Consider the following 21,377-nt stretch of genomic DNA (forward strand, 5'->3'; position numbering starts at 1 on the left):
ACCATTTCTGATGAAGGGTCTAGGCCCGAAATGTCAGCCTTTCTGCTCCTATGATGCTGCTTGGCCTGCTGTGTTCATCCAGCTCTGCAACTTGTTGTCTCGGATTCTCCAGCATCTGCAGTTCCTACTATCTCTGATTCAACCAGAACACTCTAATCCTTCTATATTATTGTCTCTTTCCATTCAAATAATATGATGGTTTTCTGTTGTTCTTGTAAAAGTGGACAAGTTCACATTTTCCCACATTATACTCCATCTGCCCTATCAGTTAAATCCCTTTGTAGACTTCTTATGTCCTCTTAACAACTTAATTCCCTTGTCTATCTTTGCATCATTAATAAATTTAGCTACCATTCATTCAGTTTCTTCATTAAAGTTATTGATGTAAAACTAATAGTACTGATCCCAGTGCCACACCATTAGTAACAGCTTGTCACTATGAAAATAACTTATATATCCCAAACAGAAACAGAATTTGCTGGAAAAGCTCAGCAGGTCTGGCAGCATCTGTGAAGAGATATCAGAGTTAACTTTTTGGTTCCGGTCATCCTTCCTCAGAATTGATGGTCACTGGGAAAGTGTTGGTTTATATGCAGAGTATACGGTAGGGGGAGGGGGTCAGGAGTAAATCATAGATGGGCATAGAGCCCAAAGAAAGAGAAGAACAATTGAACAGACAAAGGAGTGGATAATGATCTGGCCAGGAGATTGAACAGCTGTTAATGGAGACTGTAAGTGGCCAATGATAGGCTGTGTATAACGACAGACTATGTGATAACAAGGCCTGATGTGTGAGGTATGGGGCTAGTATGTGGGAGAGTGTGGTGTGTTAAAGGGTGGTGTGTTAAAGTGGCAGGCAACTGGAAGCTCAGGGTCTTTTTTGTGTAGATGTTTTGCGAAGTGGTCACCCAGTCTACGCTTCTTTTCCCCAGTGTAGAGGAGACCACATTGTGAGCAGCGAATGCATTAGACTAGATTGTGAGAAGTGCAGGTAAAGTGCTGCTCCACCTGGAAAGTATGTTTGGGCCCTTGCTTGGACCTTGAGCTTCAAGTTGACTGCCACTTTAACACACCACCTGTTCCCTGACCGACATCTCTGTCTCAGGCTTGCTACAGTGTTCCAGCAAAGCTCAGTACAAGCTAGAAGAACAACACCTCATTTTCTGCTTGGGGACCCTGCAGCCCTCTGGACTCAATATCAATTTCAATAATTTTAGGGTTTGAACCCTCCCATGTCCTCGCTCTGTACCCCACACACCAGACCTTGTTATCACATAGTTTACCATTACACACTACCTGTTGTTAACTACTAACAGTCTCCATTAACAGCTGTTCAACCTCCTAGCCAGATTGTTATCCACTCCTTTGTTTGTCAAACTGTTCTTCTGTCTCTTTGGGGTCTATGTCCATCTGTTGTTTACCCCTAACCCCCCCCCCCCCCCCCCTTTTTTTTAAAAAAAACAACATTTTTTCAACTACCATCAATTCTGAGAAAGGGTCACCGGACCTGAAATGTTAACTCTGATTTCTCTTCACAGATGCTGCCAGATCTGCTGAGCTTTTCCAGCAAAATTCTGTTTTTGTTTCTGATTATGAAATCTGCAGTTCTTTCGGTTTTCAATTATCCCAAAGTTCTGCTTCCTGTTAGCTAACCAATCCTCTAACCATGCTAATATGTCTCTCCTACCTCCCCCTGTACCATCACTGTGAACTCTTATTTTGTGCAATGGCCTTGGATGCCTTTTGGAAAACCAAGAAGACCAGATAATAGGTTTTACATCATCCACCTAACGTCTTGTCTCCTCAAAGAGTTCTAATAAATTGCACTTTCATAAAACTATCTTGATTCTGCCTGATTGGAGTATGACTTTCTAAATGTTCTGGTATAATACCTTAATAATGGATTCTAGCAATTTCCTTCTGACAGCTGTTATAGTTTCGTACTCCCTGCACCCATCCTCTCTTGAATAGAGCAATTTAATTATCACTAACCTTTCCCCAAACCGCTTGGCTGCTCTTTCCCCATATGCTTTCAAGTTTCCTCCTTTTCAGCAAAAAAGTCAATTTGAAACTGCTTTTTATATTTATTCATTCATTGGATTTGGATGTTCTTGGCAAGTCTGGCATTTATTAGCCATCCTAAATGGACCTTGAGACAGTGGTGAGTTGTTGCCTTGAATAATTGCCATTTTTGTGCTGAAAGTGCCCTCTTAGTACTTTAGAAAGAGTTCCAGAGTTTGTACCATCAAAAGTGAGGAGTGGCCATTGTGTCACTTGAAAAACTCATAGATGTCTCTGGTCCAAGATTGTATTGAATCTGTGTCCACCATCATCATCCTTTCAAATAGTGAATTCTAGGTTGGAAAATTTATTTTTTCTTTCTGAGTTCATCAGTCACCCCCCAATATGGTTTCTGCTTTTGCTTCATATGTTAATAATTTATTTGTATAATTATAGGGATATTCAGCATTTAATAATACTCCAGAAGTACTTCAAAATGAAACCAAATCATTCGCATCAGGTAAAATGATAAAATATATTTAATTCTGTGTATTTATGATCATGTACATAAAGCTGCTTTTTTTTTTGTAAATAATCAGTGACTGATGTTAATCGTAGCTTGACTGATAGTTTACTGAAAGAAAAAATGTGCATGCTAAAGACTGCAATGTTTTAGAATATTTTACAATTAATTACCAAAAATAAACAGTTTTCTGTAGTTTATGTATGACAATATCTCAATTTTTCAGCACATCTTCATAAGTTTATCCAAAACCTGACTACAGTATGTAAAAACTATGACACAATGTGCTGTTGTGTGTTTTTCTGTTTATGCCACAGTAGTGGTTTTCTAAATTTGTGACGCTCTGTTTGCAGAAGTTACAATAACCTATCTTTTATAAATTTTAGAATCTGGAAAACTAATGAGTTTGTTTTGGATGTTAACATGTTTGCCTCTGCTCATTTATGAGGGCAATTGGAGCACTATGCTCTGGTGCAATTCAATAATAAACATTTGCTATTTTGAAATTGCAAATTCATGACCAATTCTATCAGTGTTACATATGCACTGCTTCATTTTGTTCATAAATAATGTATTGGCTTGTGTTATTATACACATTTTCTTTGAAGCAATTGAAAAATGTGTACATGTTTGTGGTGATAAAAAATATATGATAGTATAAAGTACATTTGCTTGAGCATTTTCAAGAATCACACAAGTGCCCTACATCTATTTTGATCAGCAATTGTAATCAGATAAGATTGACATAGTTAATTAAGTGTGCACTTGTAGTTGTGTGGAATTGTATTATTTGTTCTTTGTTTCAGATGCAAAAAGAGTACTCAATGAAGTTGAAGAGCGAATTTCAAGTTTAAGTAAGGAGCCTGTCATTGGCGATATAATTAATACCTCTACGACTTATCTTAATCAGGGTCAGAGATACTTTCTTGAGTATTTTCCACATTTGGAAAAATATGATTTCTACAGGTAGGTTTGCTTTCTCAAATTTTAATTACAGCAGTGTTAACATATCCATTCTATGCTTACAACATTGACAATATTTTTAAAAAATAGCTTAAATATATTTATTTGCAAACTGTTTTATACATCATAAATGTTTCCAAATGGTTTCGGAATCATGCGTACAATGTTTACTGTTACAGTATGAAGGGGTTTTAATGAGACAAATTAACTGAGGAGCAGAATTCACTTATAGTTCCACTAAATGATCTGCACCATTCTATGCAAGACTTAAAACTGTACATTGCATAAGGAAAGCCTATTTCTGCACCTATTAAAAATGCAATTGACTTCAGCATGTGTCGTTTTATAGATGGCTTGCTGGTGTTGCCCTCTGCTGTGCTGTGATTCTTATCCTTGCCTTCAATTATCTTGGTTTGCTTTGTGGAACATGTGGCTTTGACAAGCATGCTTCTCCAACCACAAGAGGCTGTGTATCAAACACAGGAGGCAACCTTCTTTTAGCGTAAGAACTTGTAATATTATGACAAAATTCAAATACTGATGTCACTTAGTTGTATGTGATGTCCAACATTTAGAGAAAATTATTTTAATTACAATATTAAGTTTCAAATTATACCAAAATTTTTAAAAATTTATCTGCCATGTTTTTTAGTGGAGTTGGAATCAGCTTCATCTTCTCCTGGCTTATGATGCTGGTAGTTTTGGTGACCTTCATTGCAGGTGGAAATATTGAAAAACTTGTTTGTCAGTCTTTAAAAGACAAGAGTTTATTCAAGGTAAAGTAGAGGTTTGTTTCAATTTTGTGTTTCTGATTATATTCACTGTTGCTATTCAGTTTTGATTGAAAAGTGCAAAGTTGGACCTTATAATCTCTGTGCTTCACTGATTTCTTTACCACTGTCTCCTCCTGTAAGGAGTCGTTAAAGCTAGTTTTAAAATGTTTAACCATTCTTTTGTTCACCATCCCTAATATATCTGAGCTGAATTAACAAGGCATCGCATTCCCCTTAACTCCTTGCCCCAGCTAAAAATGGCAGTTAGGAGCCCATCCACAAAAGATCTGGCTGCTTCACATCCGTTTATTGCTGGATGAAATATTAATTGGCACTGGGTGAAACTTCCACTTTTATCTGGAGAGGAGGTCCTGTCTTGGAGAGCTGTCAGCCAATCGAATCGGCTGACAGCTCTCTAGTTCCAGTAATGAATGGTTGGAGCAGCTATTGCAGGCACTGCAGGCTAAATCTAAAGGAGAAGAGGTTAAGGAGGCCAGAATAAATTTAAAACCAGAGTATCTGAAGGAGAAAAGATCATGAAGGCCAGTCTTAGTCTGTTGTATCAGTGAGTACAATGACAGGTTCTCATCATGTGGATGAAGAGCTGGGTTTGAGAGCTTAAAGAGAGGTTTTTGGCTTTGAGCTAAGGGAGTGCCTCAGATGGGCTCAGGTGACATCCAAAGAAGGTTCCTCCCCATCACCTCAAACACTATTCCATAAACTAACATACCCAGGAAAAGCTGCCAGGTTCCTTTCATGCTGTAGGTTTGTCCCTGCCATAAGTAAAACAGCGGTGGGAATGGAATGAAACTCTTAAATGCCACATAAGGACTTCAGAAGCACAAGGCAAGCCACCCAACCTCCACCACCCCCCAATTAAAAGTGAAGATATGTTGAAGGTGGATGGATAGGCAGTGGGCAGGTGAAATGCTTTGTTTTCAGTTCTCTCTCTGCTTTCAAACACTGTGGTGATTTGGGTTTGGCTGTAAAAGAAGCCTTGTGTGTCAGATGTCTAATAGTTGCTCTTGTGAAGCACCTTGGAATGTTTTATTATGATAAAGGCAGTGTATAAATAAATATAAATGGTTCCTAATATTGAACTATAAATTCAGATTAAATAAGATTTAACATGACATGGGATGAAACTTTTGTATTGATTGAAGTATTTTGGCATTGATTCCATTTCCAATTTTTATATTTTACAAAAGTTGTTAAAAAATCACCCTAAAAATTTCTCAATGAACGTAGAATTTTATTTGAAAAAGGCTCCTTTATCGGCAGTGTTATTTCTTTTTTGTTTTCAATGATTATATTTATATTCCTAAAAATTTTGAGCCTAGAATTTTATCAATGGTAAACTGCACTTTTTCTGATATCTGGAAAATCATTGTTCTGCTATTTGTCTTCAAATATGTTGTTTTTTTTTTGCACTTTTCAGGTTCTGGACACTCCTTATTTGTTAAACTCACAATGGAAACATTTCCTTTCTGGATTTCTGTTTTCTGAACACAACGTAAATGTCACTTTTCAAAGTGTATACAGGTAAGATAGTAAAGTCTATTGCTGCTTTGTTTCTGGGAAAACACTTTGTTCTGCTTTATCTCCTTGCTACCTTCTCTCTAATAGATGAAGACTTGGCTGGAGCAGGAATTCAGGTTTGCTATGTGATTGGTCATCATTTGTAAACTTGGACAGTATGTTTTGATAGGTTACTTAGTAACAGGATATAACACAACCATTCCCAATCCTGGCTTGGCACAGTATCTCCATAGTTAGGTATGGAGCACCAAACAGTGTTGAGGAGTGCATGCCCTGAGTATTGTTTCCTCCCAACTACTCTAATTAAGTTATAAGAGATTCTGAAGCTATTTGCTGTGGCTGTCTTTATCACTTCAGGTTTACTGATACCTAAAGACTGACAAAGCCATTAGTAGCACAATTGACATAGAATCACACAAATTACTATGCAAAGACATCAATGTCTTCTCCAATATTTTTCTGGGGTCTTTCAACTTCTTGGGGATTGCGCCTAAGAGCATCACAGCTCAGATATTCTTCCATACTGAAGGTGTTAAAAACTCATAATTTGGCACTGAATGTAACTACTTATCTGTGAACAGAATTAACCAATTGCATCCAACAGTTCTTTTAGTGTTCTTTTTCCAAGTTCTTGTTTGGAAAGACAATATCAAGGGCTTTTCTCATCTTTAATTCTGTATTTATTTTACTCATTCAAGTTTGTATGACCTTTAAATAGGAATATTTGTTTAACACTCTTTTAAGATAGTATGGCATTGTGGAAATGTCCAAGTACAGCATTATGCACTTTAAGAGTTATGGCTTTTACTCTCCAAGAGCCATTTTGTGCATAAAATAGGTATAACAAGCATGAAGTATCATCACTAAATCAGTTTTTATTTTAATTTTAAACAGCAAATGCCGCAAAAATGAAGGAATATATTCAGCTTTACAGCTACAATATTTATTTAACATAGATCGTGTAAATCTCAGTGGGGTAAGTAAAAGCATTGTTCTCCTCTCTAAGCAGAATATTTAAAGATGGGCGAAATCTCATCCACTTAATTCCTACGGAATGCAGGCCTATTCTTGGGTTAGGAATTTGATTTTCTTATGGGCTCCTTCCACATTCAGGCTTCCCACCAGATTAGGAAGGGCAGGTGGGATAGTGTGTCTGTCCTGTCAAAGGGAGGAGGATTTCAGATTAAAGGGACTATAAATTAGGTTGCAAGAGCTTACGAGCACTTTGATTTTTCAGGCTGAAGCAACCGCAGGAATGGAAAGGAAACTTGGGTTAGGTTACTACCACACCAGATTCCCTCCCACCTCCACCCTTCTGCCTCTGGTCTTTCATTTTTATTTGTTGGTCCATTGTGGGATCTGAGGATCGTCAGTGAGGCAAGCTCTCCAATAGATCAATGAAAGAGGGAGAAGTTCTATATACAATTAGACATGAATAGATGTGGTTGAGAAAATCAGTAGCAGAAGTTTGGCACCTCCAGATGAGAGACAGTGCACATAAAGGATCCATGATCTCAGTATGAACTGGAAATTGAGTGGTATAACAGTTCAGGGTGTCAAGATCCACTCTCTGAGTGACCCAGCATTCTCTTGCATAATGCACCATTGGCCAATGTGCCTTGAAATTGTATTCTTTCTTCTCCCTGCACGTATCTCACAAGATCATCTGAACAGCCAAAATTCCCACTCAACTTAGGTCTCTGGTCCTCCCACAGCCTTGCCTTACAATCACACTCCATAAATGTTGCCATTTCCATTATCCCCACACCTCTACACATCTCATTGTAAGTACTACTTGAAAGAGATTAGAGCATGCAACTTTGCAAGAGGCAGAAACCCAGAAGGTGGCCTTCCAGTAGCTTATGAACTATGGAAATAGATGTTCAATTGTGAATTGGGAAGGAGGTCTTGTTCCAGGAGTTGCAGATATCAGTCATGACCCGCCGTGAGAGCCTGAGCCTCCTGAGCCACTGGTATTCAGATATTGGAAATAGCTGCTCCTCTGCCTGTTGACTCATAGCTTCTCTCCTCCTTCCACCTGCAATTGTGTACTTCCCCTCTGAGTACTTATCCTCAAGTAGCTGAAGAGATGGTTTATGGTCAAACTGATTGATGTGATATAGCTTCTGCTCAGTCTGATGCTGTTGTGACCTGTGTTCTATCTCCTCATTTGTACTGCAAGGTGGAACTGCCTAAATTGCGCTTATACTGTGTCAAAGGCTGATGGGGGAGTGGGGCTTGATTATCAGCATAGTCTTACTATTGTGTTCATAGCACCCTGTCTTGCACCACTTGCAGTCTTTTGCTCCCCTATATGACTCTTCTATTCTTTGCGATCCCTAAGCTTGCTGCCACCCCACTCTTGCTGGTCACACTCCCCAGGCCACAGCCATGCAAGCTCACAATCCAGTACAGCCTTGGTGCTATGCTTAGTTGCAGCACTCACCCTCTCTATGCTACTTTGATCACATGCTGCTTTTCTTCTGTATTTGCTGCAGATAGGTTCATAGGTTCAGGGGCAGCATGGTGGCTCAGTGGTTAGCACGACTGCCTCACAGTGCCAGGGACCCAGGTTCAATTCTACCCTCGGGTGACTGTCTGTGTGGAGTTTGCACATTCTCCCCGTGTCTGCGTGGGTTTCCTCCGGGTGCTCCGGTTTCCTCCCACAGTCCAAAGATGTGCAGGCTAGGTGGATTGGCCATGCTAAATTGCCTGTAGTGTTCAGGGAGGTAGAGGGTGTATATTAGGTGGGTAATAGGGGGATGGGTCCGGGTGGGATGCTCCAAGGGTTGGTGTGGACTTGTTGGGCCGAAGAGCCTGTTTCCACACTGTAGGGATTCTATGAGAAGACTTGTTCATAATCAGCAGTAATTGTGAGAGAGAATCAGCCTTTGGTGGCACAGTTTCTCAGAAATTCTGACAATTCCACAACAGGGTGGTTTTTCTCTGATTGCTCACCCTGTGATTGACTTTTCCCAGCCATTTATGGGACTTTCAGGGTTGCAGTTGCCTTTTGCCCTTGTGTATTTTGAGCATTTTAAGCCACCTTCTTAATTCACACTTTATAGTATTAGCCATAGTTTTTAAATATCAGAAGGAGGCTCTTCAGCCCTTTATGTCAGTGCAGTTTACAAGCAACAATCTGGTCTAGTCCTATTTTCCAGCACTTGGCCTGTAGCATTGTGTGCTGTGGAGTTTCAAGAGTTTATCTAAATACTTCTTAATTGTTATGATGGTTTCTGCCTCTACCATTTTTACAGATACTCACCACCCTTTGGATGAAAAATATCCTTCCTTAAGTCCCCTTTAAACCACCTGACCTAACCTTTAGTATATGTTGGTTATTGATAGCTGTACTGAGGGCAAACATTTCTTCCTATGTCTGCTACCACTACCACTCATAATTTTGTACATCTCAATCGGGTTTCTCCTCAGTCTTCTTGGCTCTAAGGAAAGCAATGTCATTCTATGTAGTCCCTCTTCACAGCTGAAATACTTCAGAACAGGTAACATCCTGGTGAATCTCCTCTGTACCCTCTCCAGAACAATCAATCCTTCCTATAGTGTGGCAAGCAGAACTGCACACAGTTCACCAGTTGTAGCCTAATGTCTTATGCAGCTTCATCATAACGTCCATGGTCTTGTATTGAATGTGTTGACTAATAAAGGCAAGTATACCATGTATCTTCTTAACCACATTATCCATCTCTGCTTTTGCCATCAAGGCTCTGTGGACATGCACACCAAGGTCCCTCTGATCTTCTGTACTTCCCAGGGTCCTATCATTCATCAGGTACTGCTTTACCTTGTTAGTCTTCCCAGATTGCATCACATCACTCCTTTCAGGATTAAATTCTATTGCCACTGTCCATCTGGCCAGTTCCTTTATGTTGTCAAAGAACAGTACAGCACAGGAACAGGTTCTTTGGTCCACTAAGCCTGCATTGACACATGATGCTTTCTAATTCAAAAAACCCTTGTCTCTATGCAGACCCTATCTCTCTATTCCTTACCTATTCATCTGTCAAGATGACTCTTAAACATTCCTGTTGTATCTGTTTTTATTACCTCCTCTCAGTGCATTCCAGGTACTTACCATCCTCTATATAAAAAAACTTGCCTCTCACATCACCTTTAATTTTTTCCTGTTTTACCTTAATACTGTGTCCCTAGTAATTGACGTTTCTACCGTGGGAAAAGGACTCCAATTATCTATGCCTCTCATAGTTTGTTGATTTATGTCAGGTTGCCCCTTAGCCTCCAACATTCAAGTGAAAACAAACTGAATTCATCCAGTCTTTCCTCATAACTAATAGCTTCCAAACCAGAAAACATCCTGGTAAACCTTTTCTGTGCCCTCTCCAAAGCCTCAACATCCTTCTGGTAGTGTGGTGACCAGAACTGTACCCAATGTTCCAAATGTGGCCTAACTAAAGTTCTATCCAGCTGCAACATGACTTGTCAATTTTATTCTAGGCCCCAACCAGTGAAGTCAAGCAGCCATTCTTGATCAACTTAACCACTTGTGCTGCTACTTTCAGGAAATTGTGTATACCTAAATCTTGCTATATGTTGAAGCTTCCAAGGGCTGTGTCATTTACTGTATACTTTCCTCCTGCATTAGATCTTGCAAGACCTCGCATTTGCCTGGATTAAGTTCCATCTGCCATTTTTCTGCCCAAGTCTCTACTCTATCTATATCCTGCTGTATCTTCTGGTAATCTTCCTCTCTGTCCTTAGTTTCCCCAACCTTTTGTGGTCTTCCGCAAACTTACTAAGCACACCACCTACGTTCTCCTCCAAATCATTTGTATATATGTTATAAACAAAAGGGATCCCAGCACTGATTCCCACAGAACACCACTGTTCACAGATCTCTAGCCAGAAAAATACCCTTCCACTGCTATTCCCTGTCATCAATGACATTTAAGTTTCTTTCTTACCAATTCACTGTGGATCCCACGTGTCTTCACCTTTTGTATCAGCCTGCTATGAGGGAGCTTGTATAAAGCTTTGCTAAAGTTCATATCAACGACATCCACTGCTCTGCCTTCATCAATCATCCCTTTGTTTCTTCAAAAAAACTCTATCAAGTTTTTGACACATGATCTCCCTGCACAAAGCCATGCTGCCCGTTGATAATAAGTCCACATTTTTAAAGATGTGAATAAATCCTGTCCCTAAAAATCATCTCCAAGAATAACCCCACTACTTGATGTAAGGCTCACTGGTCTGTAATTTCCCAGATTAACCCTGTTGCTCTTCTTAAACAAAGGAACAACATTGGCTATTCTCCAGTCCTCTGGGGCCTCTCCTTTGACTTAAAGAGGATACAAAGATTTTATACAAGGCCCCAGCAATTTCCTCCCTCACCTCCCTCAATATTCAAGGATAGATCCCACTTGACTTCCTTAAAGCTTTTCCAAACACCCAACACTTTTTTATATCGCCATGCTCTAGAATGTTAACATACTCCTCTCTGGACTCCCCATCCACCATGTTCTCTCCTTTTGTGAATATGAATGCAAATTATTCATTAAGGATCTCACCCATGTCCTCTGGCTTCATGCATAAATTTCCTCCTTTGTCTTTGAGTGTACCTACCCTTTCCATAGCTATCCTCTTGCTCCTTATATATGTACGAAAAGCCTTGGGATTTTTCTCAATCCTGTTTGCCAAGGATTTTTCCCCGGCCCCTTTTAGCTTCTTAATTCCTTGTTTAATTTCTTTCTTGCTTTCTTTATATTCCTTGAGTGCTGTATCTATCTTCAGTTTCCTAAACCTTATGTATGCCTCCTTTTTTTTGACTAAGCTCACAAGTTTTCTTGTCATCCAAGATTCCTGAATGTTGCCATCCTCATTCTTCACTTTCATGGGAATATGAACCCTAATCTTTTGGCCAGATGTGGATTTACCCTCAAAAAGCCACCACCAATCTATATTCTTCAGTTTCTGACTAATATTGCGGTAGTTAACCTTCCCCCAATTCAGTACTTTCACCCAAGGACAATTCTTATCCATAAGTAATTTAAATCTTACAGAATTATGGTCACTGTTCCTGAAATGCTCACCACTGAAATTTTGATCACCCGGCCAAGTTCATTCCCCATTATGAGGTCTAGTATGGCCTCTTCCCCAGTTGAACTATTTCCATATTGCTTCAAGAAACCCTTCTGGATACACCTGACAAAACCCTCCCCCTCATCCAAGTACCTGGAACTAAGGGAGTCCCAGTTAACATAGGTGAACTTAAAATCACTGACCAAATCAGCTCTTTTGATTTCACATTTTTCCATAATCTGTCCACATATCTGTTCCTTTATCTCCCATTGGCTGTTGGAACAAAGTACAATCCCATCAAAATGATTGCACCCTTCCTATTCCTGAGCTCTACCCATACGGCCTTGCTGGATGACACCTCCAAGATGTTCTCCCTGAGTACGGCTGTAGTATTCACCCTACTCAATAATGAATTTCCCTCACCGCGTTTACATCACTCGCTATCTCACTGAAACATTTAAATGCCGGAAAGTTAAGCTGCCAGTCTTGACCCTTTTGCAACCGAGTCTCTGTAATAACTAAAACATCACAGTTATATGTACTAATCCAATCTAACCACCACCCCTTGACATTCAATGGTGTTACGATCACTAAATTCCCCATTATCAACATCCTGGGGGTTATCATTGACCAGAAGCTCAACTGGACTCATCATATAAACATGGAATAAAAACAAAGTTGCTGGGAAAGCTCAGCAGGTTTGGCAGCATCTGTGAAGGAAAAAACAGAGTTAATGTTTAGGGCCCGGTGACCCTTCCTCAACCAGTTCTGCTGAGCTTTTCCAGCAACTTTGTTTTTGTTCCTGATTCACAGCATCTGCTGTTCTTTTGGTTTTTATTCACCACATAAACATAGTGACTACAAGAAGCAGGTCAGAGGCTAGGAATACTGTGGCGAGTAACTCACCTCCTGTCTCCCCAAAGCCTGTTCACCATCTACAAGGCACAAGTCAAGATTGTGACGGAATACTCCACGCTTGCCTGGATGGGTGCATCTCGAACAACACTGAAGAAGCTTGACACCATCCAGGACAAAGCAACCTGCTTGATTGGCTATATCCACTCCCTCCACCACCACGTCCCGCAAATGAATAAATTAAAAAAAACATCTCTAAGTTCATCTGCCTTATCCGTCATACTCCTCACATTAAAACAAATATATTTCAGACCGCCAATTCTGCCATGTTCAGTAAACTCTCCCTGTCTGCTCTTCCTCCTAGTCTTACTGGCCTTAGTCTTAGACTCCTCGGTCATTTCACTTGCTAACCTACTGCTCTGGTTCCCACCCCTCTTCCACACTAGTTTAAATCTTCCTGAGTGACACTAGCAAACCTCCTTGCAAACATTTCAGAAGCCCCCACTTCTGCACCAACTCGTTAACCACATATTTAACTGTACAATCTTCCTATACCAAGTCTCACTGGCATGTGGTACAGGGAGTAATCCTGAGGTTACAACCCTAGAGTTCCTGCTTTTCAGCTTGCTACCTAACTTCCTGAACTCCTTTTGCAGGACCTTATCTCTCTTCCTGCCTTTGTCATTAATACCAATGTGTACCAAGACCTTCGGCTGCTCGATGTCCTGTGCCTGCTTAGAAATATTCTTAACCCTGGCACCAGTGAGGCAACAAACCATCCTGGACTCATGGTATGTCACTGGACACAGGCTTCCAGTCACAAAAGAACCTTCGACCATCTCTCTCTGTCTCCTGAAACTAAGCTGTACTTGGATCCTATTTGCCCTGGATCCAACGGTCTTATGCCTTCTTCACAGTCTCCTATGCAAGGCCTTGTGAAGAGATCTCTTGAGCTATATCAATGGCAATATCCTCAGCTACTCATCCAGTCAGCTACTCATCCAGTCACCTCCTCATAAACTTAATCAAATTTGTCAGATATACTCTCCCCCTGACAAAACCATGCTGATTATCCTTGATTAGCCTTTGCCTCTATTTATGGGGATTAATTCTGTCCTCCATAATTTTTACCACAAGTTTCCTTATCACTGATGTTAGACTCTCTTGACTACAATTTCCCTGGTTTATCCTCACCACCTTTCTTGAATAATGGTACTACATTTGTTGTCCTCCAGTCCTCTGACACCTGTCCTATGGCCAGCAAGGATTTTAAAATTAATGGCTTGCAAACTCCTCCGTTGCCACCCACAGCAGTCAGGGATATATCTCACTAGGCTGGACATTTTACCCAATTTTAAGCCCACTATAAACCGCTAATACTGCCTCCCTCTCAACTGTAATTTGCTCAAGTATATTAGTTCTTCGCCGGAGTACACTGTCTGGACGGGTGATTGAGGCAGGAAACCTCAACCTTTAAAAAGTATTTAGATGAACATTTGAAATGTCATTACATCAGCCTCGTTCCCAGTTACCCCTTCTTAATTTTTCTGCTTTTTGGTTAGCATTCATATTCCTTGCAATTTAATAGAATGACTTGGATTAGTTTCCTTAATTCATTTTTAAAATTCATCATGGTTCTGACTGGTCAGACCAGTATTTATTATCCATCCCTAATTGCCCATAGGCAGTTGAGGGTCAACCACATTGCTGTGGGTCTGGAGTCACATGTTGGACAAGCCAGGTAAGGATGGCAGATTTCCTTTCCTAAAGGACATTAGTGAGCCAGTTGGTTTTTCCTGACAATCAACAATGGTTTCATGATCATCATTAGCCTCTTAATCCCTGTTTTTTATTGAATTCACGTTCCAATTTATTGAATTCAAATTCCACAAGCTGCCATGGAGGAATTTGAACCCAGGTCCCCAAATCATTACCTGTTTCTGGATTAATAGTCAAGTGACAATACCACTAGACTATCGCCTTCCCTAAACATTGAACAAATGTTTTCTTTTAAAAGTTAGTTCTAAGTCTTAATTTGATTGAATTCAAATCTGGAGGAGCGTGGAAATTACATAAAAATGAAAAATCTAACATATTCCAGTTTTTTACTTAAACATTGAGATTTTCAGTATGTTAAAGGCTGGAACGTAAGACTAGTATAGCTTCAGTGTACTTTTTTGTCAGTGCAGACTCAACTGGCCTCTTTACTGCATTATGATAACAAGGTGTAGAGCTGATGAACACAGCAGGCCAAGCAGCATCGTAGGAGCAGGAAGGCTGACGTTTCGGGCCTGGACCCTTCATCGGAAATGGGGAGGGGAAGGGGGTTCTGAAATAAATAGGGAGAGAGGAGGAGGCAGATTGAAGATGGATAAAGGAGAAGATAGGTGGAGAGGAGACAGATAGGTCAAAGAGGTGGGGATGGAGCCAGTAAAGGTGAGTGTAGGTGGGGAGGTAGGGAGGAGATAGGTCAGTCCAGGGAGGACGGACAGGTCAAGGGGGCGGGATGAGGTTAGTAGGTAGGAGATGGGGGTGCGGCTTGAGGTGGGAGGAGGGGATAGGTGGGAGGAACAACAGTTAGGGAGGTGGGGACGAGCTGGGCTAGTTTTGGGATGCGGTAGGGGTAGGGGAGATTTTGAAGCTTGTGAAATCCACATTGATACCATTGGGCTGCAGGGTTCCCAAGCGGAATATGAGTTGCTGTTCCTGCAACCTTCGGGTGGCATCGTTGTGGCACTGCAGGAGGCTCAGGACATGTCGTCTGAGGAATGGGAGGTGGAGTTGAAATGGTTCGCAACTGGGAGGTGCAGTTGTTTATTGCGAACCGAGCATAGGTGTTCTGCGAGGCGGTACCCAAGCCTTCGCTTGGTTTCCCCGATGTAGAGGAGGCCACAACGGTTACAGCGGATGCAGTATACCACATTAGCAGATGTGCAGGTGAACATCTGCTTGATGTGGAAAGTCTTCTTGGGACTTGGGATGGGGGTGAGGTGGGAGGTGTGGGGGCAGGTGTAGCACTTCCTCTGGTTGCAGGGAAAAGTGCTGGGTGTGTTGGGGCTGGAGGGGAGTGTGGAGCGGACAAGGGAGTCACGGAGAGAGTGGTCCCTCCGGAAGGCAGATAAGGGTGGGGAGGGAAAAATGTCTTTGGTGGTGGGGTCGGATTGCAGATGGCGAAGTATCGGAGGATGATGCGTTGGATCCGGAGGTTGGTGGGGTGGTATGTGAGGATGAGGGGGATTTTTTTTTTGGTTGTTATTGCGGGGACAGGGTGTGAGGGATGAGTTGCGGGAAATGCGGGAGACACGGTGGAGGGCGTTCTCGACCACTGACGGGGGGGAGGTTGCGGTCCTTGAAAAACAAGGACATCTGAGATGTACGGGAGTGGAATGCCTCATCCTGGGAGCAGATGCAGCGGAGGCGAAGGAATTGGGAATAGGGGATGGCATTTTTGCAGGAAGGTGGGTGGGAGGAGGTGTATTCTAGGTAGCTTTTTTTTGTTCACTCGTGGGATGTGGACTTTGATGGTTGGCCAGCATTTTATTGCCCATCCCCAGCCGCCCTAGTGAAGGTAGTGGTGAGCTGCTACCTTGAACTGCTGCAACCAACATGCTGTGGATTGATCCACAATGACCTTAGGGAGGGAATTCCAGGATTTTAATGCAGACACAGTGAAGGAATGGTGATATATTTCCAAGTCAAAATGGTGAGTGGCTTGGAGGGGAACCTGCAGGTAGCAGTGTTCCCATGTATCTGCTGCCCTTGTCCTTCGAGATGGAAATGGTTGTGCATTTGGAACATGTTGTCCAAGGATCTTTCGTGAATTTTTGAGGTGCATCTTGTAGATAGTATGCACTGCTGCTACTGTGCGTCAGTGGTAGAAAGAGTGATGCTTGTGGATGTAGAGCTAATCAAGCGGGATGCTTTGTCCTGGATGGTGTTAAGCTTCTTGAGTGTTGCTTGAGCTGCATGCATCCAGGCAAATGGGGAATATTCCATCACAATCCTGACTTGTGCCTTGCAGATGGTGGACAGGCTTTGGGGAGTCAGGAGGTGAGTTACTCACTGCAGTATTCCTAGCTTCTGACCTGTTTTTGTAGCTGCTGTGTTTATGTGGTGAGTCCAGTTGAATTTCTGGTCAATAGTAACCCCAAGGATGTTGATAGTGTGGGATTCAGTGATGGCAGCACTATTGAATGTCAAGACATGTTGGTTAGATTGCCTCTTATTAGAGATTGTCATTGCCTGGCATTTGTGTGACATGAATGTCACTTTCCACTTGTTAGCCCAAGCCTGGATATTGTTCAGATCTTGTTGCATTTGAACATGGACTGCTTCAGTATCTGAGGAGTCACAAATGATGCTGAACATTGTGCAATCATCGGCAAACATCCCCACTTCTGACATTTGTGAAGCATAGACACTTCCCTGAGGAACTCCTGCAGACATGTTCTGGAGCTGAGATGACTGACTTCCAACGATCACAGCTATTTTCATATATGACAAGAATGGAGAGTTTTCTTCAATACTCGTTGATTCCATTTTTGCTTGGGCTCCTTGGTGCCACACTTGGTCAAATGTAGCCTTTATATCAAGGGCTATCACTCTCAGCTTACCTCTGCAATCCAGCTCTTTTATCTATGTTTGAACCAAGGCTGTAATGAGGCCAGGAGCTGAGTGGCCCTGGTGGAACTCAAACTGGACGTGACTGAGCAGCTTATTACTGAGCTGGTGCTACTTTAATGCACTGTTGATGATACCTTTCATCATTTTATTGATGATCGAGAGTATACTGATGGGACGGTGATGTGCCAGGTTGGATTTGTGTACAGGACATACCTGGGCAATTTTCCAGTGTTTTAGTTGTACTGGAACAACTTGGCTAGGGGAGCGGCAGGTTCTAGAGAACAAGTTTTCAGTACTATTGCTGAAATGGTGTCAGAGCCCGTAGCCTTTGCGGTATCCAGTGCATCTAACCATTTATTGATATTGCGCAGAGTGAATCAAATTGGTTGAAAGCTGGTATCTGTGATGCTGGCGACCACTGAAGGAGGCCGAGATGGATCATCCACTTGGCATTTCTGGCTGAAGATTACTGTGAATGCTTCAGCCTTATCTTTTGCACTTATGTGTTTGGCCCTTCCTTCACTGAGAATGGGGATATTTGTGGAGCCGCCTCCTCCAGTGAGTTGTTTAGTTGTCCACCACCATTCACAACTGGATGTGGCAGGACTGCAGAGCTTAGATCTGATCCATTGGTTGTGGGATCTCTTAGCTCTGTCTATCACATGCTGCTAATGCTGTGTGGCATGCAAGTAGTCCTTTTTGGTAGCTTTACCAAATTGACACCTCATTTTCAGGCCTGCCTGGTACTGCACCTGGCATGCCTTCTTGCACTCTCCATTGAACAAGGGTTGATCCTCTGGCTTGATGGTAATCATTGAATGGGAATAGGCCAGTCCATGAGTTTGTGCTGGATTGTGCTGGAGTACAATTCTGCTGCTGTAAATGGCCCACAGTGCCTTATGGATGCCAGTCATTAGTTACTGGATCTGTTTGAAGTCTCCCCATTTAGCACAATGATAGTGCCACACAACGCGATTGAGGTTATTCTCAATGTGAAGGCTGGACTTTGTCACCACACGGACTGTGTGGTGGTTACTGTTACCGATACAGTCACGGACAGATGTATTTGCAGCTGGCAGATTGGTAAGGATGAGGTCAATGATGTTTTTCCCTGTTATTGGTTTCCTCATCACCTGCTGCAGACCCAGTCTAGCAACTATGTCGTTTAGAACCTGACCAGCTCAATGAGTAATGTTGCTGCTGGGCCACTCTTTGGTGGACATTGAACCCAGAGTACATTTTGTGCCCTTGCCACCCTCAATGAGTACTCCAAGTATTGTTCAACATGATTCATCTGCAGAGGAAATATGATATATGCTAATCAGCAGGAGGTTTCCTTGTCAACAGGGCATTCAGGTTGTTTGAACTATGACCTCTGGTCCTAAACTCTCCCATGAGGGGAAACATCCTTTCAGCACTTGTCCTGTCAAGCTCCTTAAGATTCCTATATGTTTCAATGAGATCGGCTCTCATTTTTCTAAACTTCAGTGAGTAGAATCCTAAACTGTTCAGCCTTTGGTGATAAGACAATCTCTTCTTACCAAGGATCATCCTGGTGACAAAAATTGCTGGCAAATAATTGAATGGGAATACCCACCATGTTTAATTGGTAACCAAGAGACATCATTGAGTCTGAAGTTAATGTTGACGACTCCTAGGGCAACACAGACTTGACTGTATACCTCTGTGCTGCCTCCTCTGCTGGCTCTGCCCTGTCAGTGATTCAGGGCATATCCAAGGGTGGGACATTGCCTTTAAGATATGATTCTGTGAGTATGAATATGTCAGGCTGTTGCTTGACTAGTCTTTGAGACAGCTGTCCCAATTTTGGCACTCGGCCCCATCTGTTAATAAAGAGAACATTGCCGGGTCGACAGACATGTTTCTGAAGTTGTCTATTTTGGTGCCTACATTGATGCTAGGTGGTGCATTTGATTTCATTTCTTCCTTTCTTGAGCCTTCGTATTGAAGTCTATAACACAAAGTGGCTGCTGAGCCATTTTAGAAGGCAGTTAAGAGTCACCCACATTGCTGTGGATCTGAAATCACATGTCGGCCAGACCAAGGGAGGAGGGCAGATTTCCTTCCATGAAAGACATTAATGAGCCAGATGGATTTTTCTGACAATACACAATGGTTTCATAGTCGTCAGTCAATTCTTAATTCCAGATTCTCTCTTTATTAATTCAAATTTCACCATCTGCTGTTGTGGCATTTGAACCCAGTTTTTCAGTATGTTAGCTGAGTTTCTGGATTAATGGTCTAGCAATAATACCATTAGGCAATTGCCTCTATGATTCTGTGTTTTCAGTACCTACATTATCCTTCTCTAAAGTGAATACTGATGCAAAGTACTAATTTAAAATCTCACTGATGTCTTCCAACTCCATGTACAGCTTAGCATTTTGGTTTCTCATGGCCCCTATACTTCCCTTGCTCATTCCCTTGCCCTTAAATATACTAGTAAAATGCCTTTGGATTTGCTTTATTTTACCCACCAATGTTTTTCATACAGCTTCTTTGCTTTTTTAATTTTCTTTTAAAAAACCCTCTTCACTTTTTATGTGCCTCTAGTTTTCCAGGGTTATGAGCCCTCTTCCCTTTTCCCTCATCCAATCCCATACATTCCTCAATTTCCAAGGTTCTCTGGACTTGTTGGCCCACCCATCACCATTACAGAGACATGTTTCTCGTACACTCTCATTATTTCTATTTTGAAAGCCAACTACTGCCCTGATATAGACTTTCCACCAAATAACTGTTCCCAGTCTACATTGGTCAAATCATGTCTTATATTTAAAATGCCCAACACCCAGTTCAGAACCTTTATTCCTGGTCTATCTTTGCCCTTTTCCATGACTACCTTAAATTTTACTGCATTAGGTCCATTATTATCGAAATCCACCCCCACTGACACTTCTACCACTCTGGCTTCATTCCCTAAAATTAGGTCCCTTCTCTCGCAGGACTTTCTATACGCTGGCTTTGAAACTTTTCCTTCCTTTTAAGAAGTTTACCCCAGATTTTGAGGGGCAATTGGGGAGGCATAACGTCAGGGTAATGATCTTGGGTGGGATGTCTCAGGCTATTCTCTGAAGGTGGTACTAATCTTCCTTCCCACTCTTTCTTCAACTTTGAAAGAACACCAGTTTTAACATTTCACCCATCTTCCACTGCTTGGTGTAATACTGTAGTGGAGGCATATTGACGTCCTTAACTGCCACTTAATTGGACAGTTAAGGGTTTCAATAGACTCAAAGCTGGACGGCTTTTAAACCCCTTCCCTACAGTATTATAGGGACCAAGTAGCGGATGTGCAGGAAGGTGGTGGACTACCCATTTAACTACTTCTACGTGTGCTTCTGCCAAAAACAAACCAATATTCCCACATTGATTTTGTGATCCTGACATTTTAATAGTATGAACTTTGTATGTAAATAGAACATATTTATTACATTGATGATTATTTTACAGCATGCAACTTGTCTGACTGAGAATTTCACAAAGATTAATGTGAATTTAAGTAATATAGTAATATTGGATGAGGAGGCCAAAAAGAGTCTTCATGATTTTGGTGAAACTGGCATTGACACAATTGATTTCACCGCCTACTTCGTTGAGGTAATAATTTATCTGAATTTTCTAGGTAATGACAATATACCAGTTGCAAAATGTCATGTGATTTGAATTGTGTACGCTTTAAATTATGTATTCTTAAAATGATAATCAACTCCGTCTCACCTAATGCCATTGATATGATTATTCAAATTAAATATAGTTGAAGCTAATGTTGCCATTCATTTTCTTAGATTATGATGTTTTAACAGTTTTTGTTATATCAGAATTTCAAGTTTAGTAATGTGTTCATCTTGCAAATCAAGATTTAAATGATTAATTGAAGGAAGCTATGTGCTAAAAATGATCATTTTTTCTTTGCCCCCCCCCCCAGTAAAATAGTTCCTCATATATAATAAATATTCTTATCTTTTGTATGCATTCTGTATAGTCTTGCACTATTTAGTTTAGTGTAGCCCAATAAC

General features: G+C 41.4%; 1 protein-coding gene across 6 annotated transcripts in view; it reads left to right on the forward strand.

The window, feature by feature from the left end:
- Positions 1–21,377, forward strand: part of LOC109920589 (prominin-1-A-like) — a 237,273-nt gene that overhangs the window by 148,296 nt on the left and 67,600 nt on the right. For all 6 annotated transcript variants that reach the window (XR_007263570.1, XR_007263572.1, XR_007263573.1 and 3 more), the window contains 7 exons: positions 2,458–2,521; positions 3,331–3,490; positions 3,837–3,989; positions 4,140–4,263; positions 5,699–5,802; positions 6,694–6,775; positions 20,812–20,958. Coding sequence is in view for 3 of the 6 variants with exons in the window: in XM_048604798.1 (XP_048460755.1) it covers positions 2,458–2,521; positions 3,331–3,490; positions 3,837–3,989; positions 4,140–4,263; positions 5,699–5,802; positions 6,694–6,775; positions 20,812–20,958 (834 nt within the window). In the remaining 3 variants the exon portion in view is untranslated. The remainder of the gene's footprint in view (positions 1–2,457; positions 2,522–3,330; positions 3,491–3,836; positions 3,990–4,139; positions 4,264–5,698; positions 5,803–6,693; positions 6,776–20,811; positions 20,959–21,377) is intronic.

The sequence above is a fragment of the Rhincodon typus genome, chromosome 1, assembly GCF_021869965.1.
Source record: "Rhincodon typus isolate 14 chromosome 1, sRhiTyp1.1, whole genome shotgun sequence".
In the NCBI taxonomy this organism is placed as follows: Eukaryota; Metazoa; Chordata; class Chondrichthyes; order Orectolobiformes; family Rhincodontidae; genus Rhincodon; species Rhincodon typus.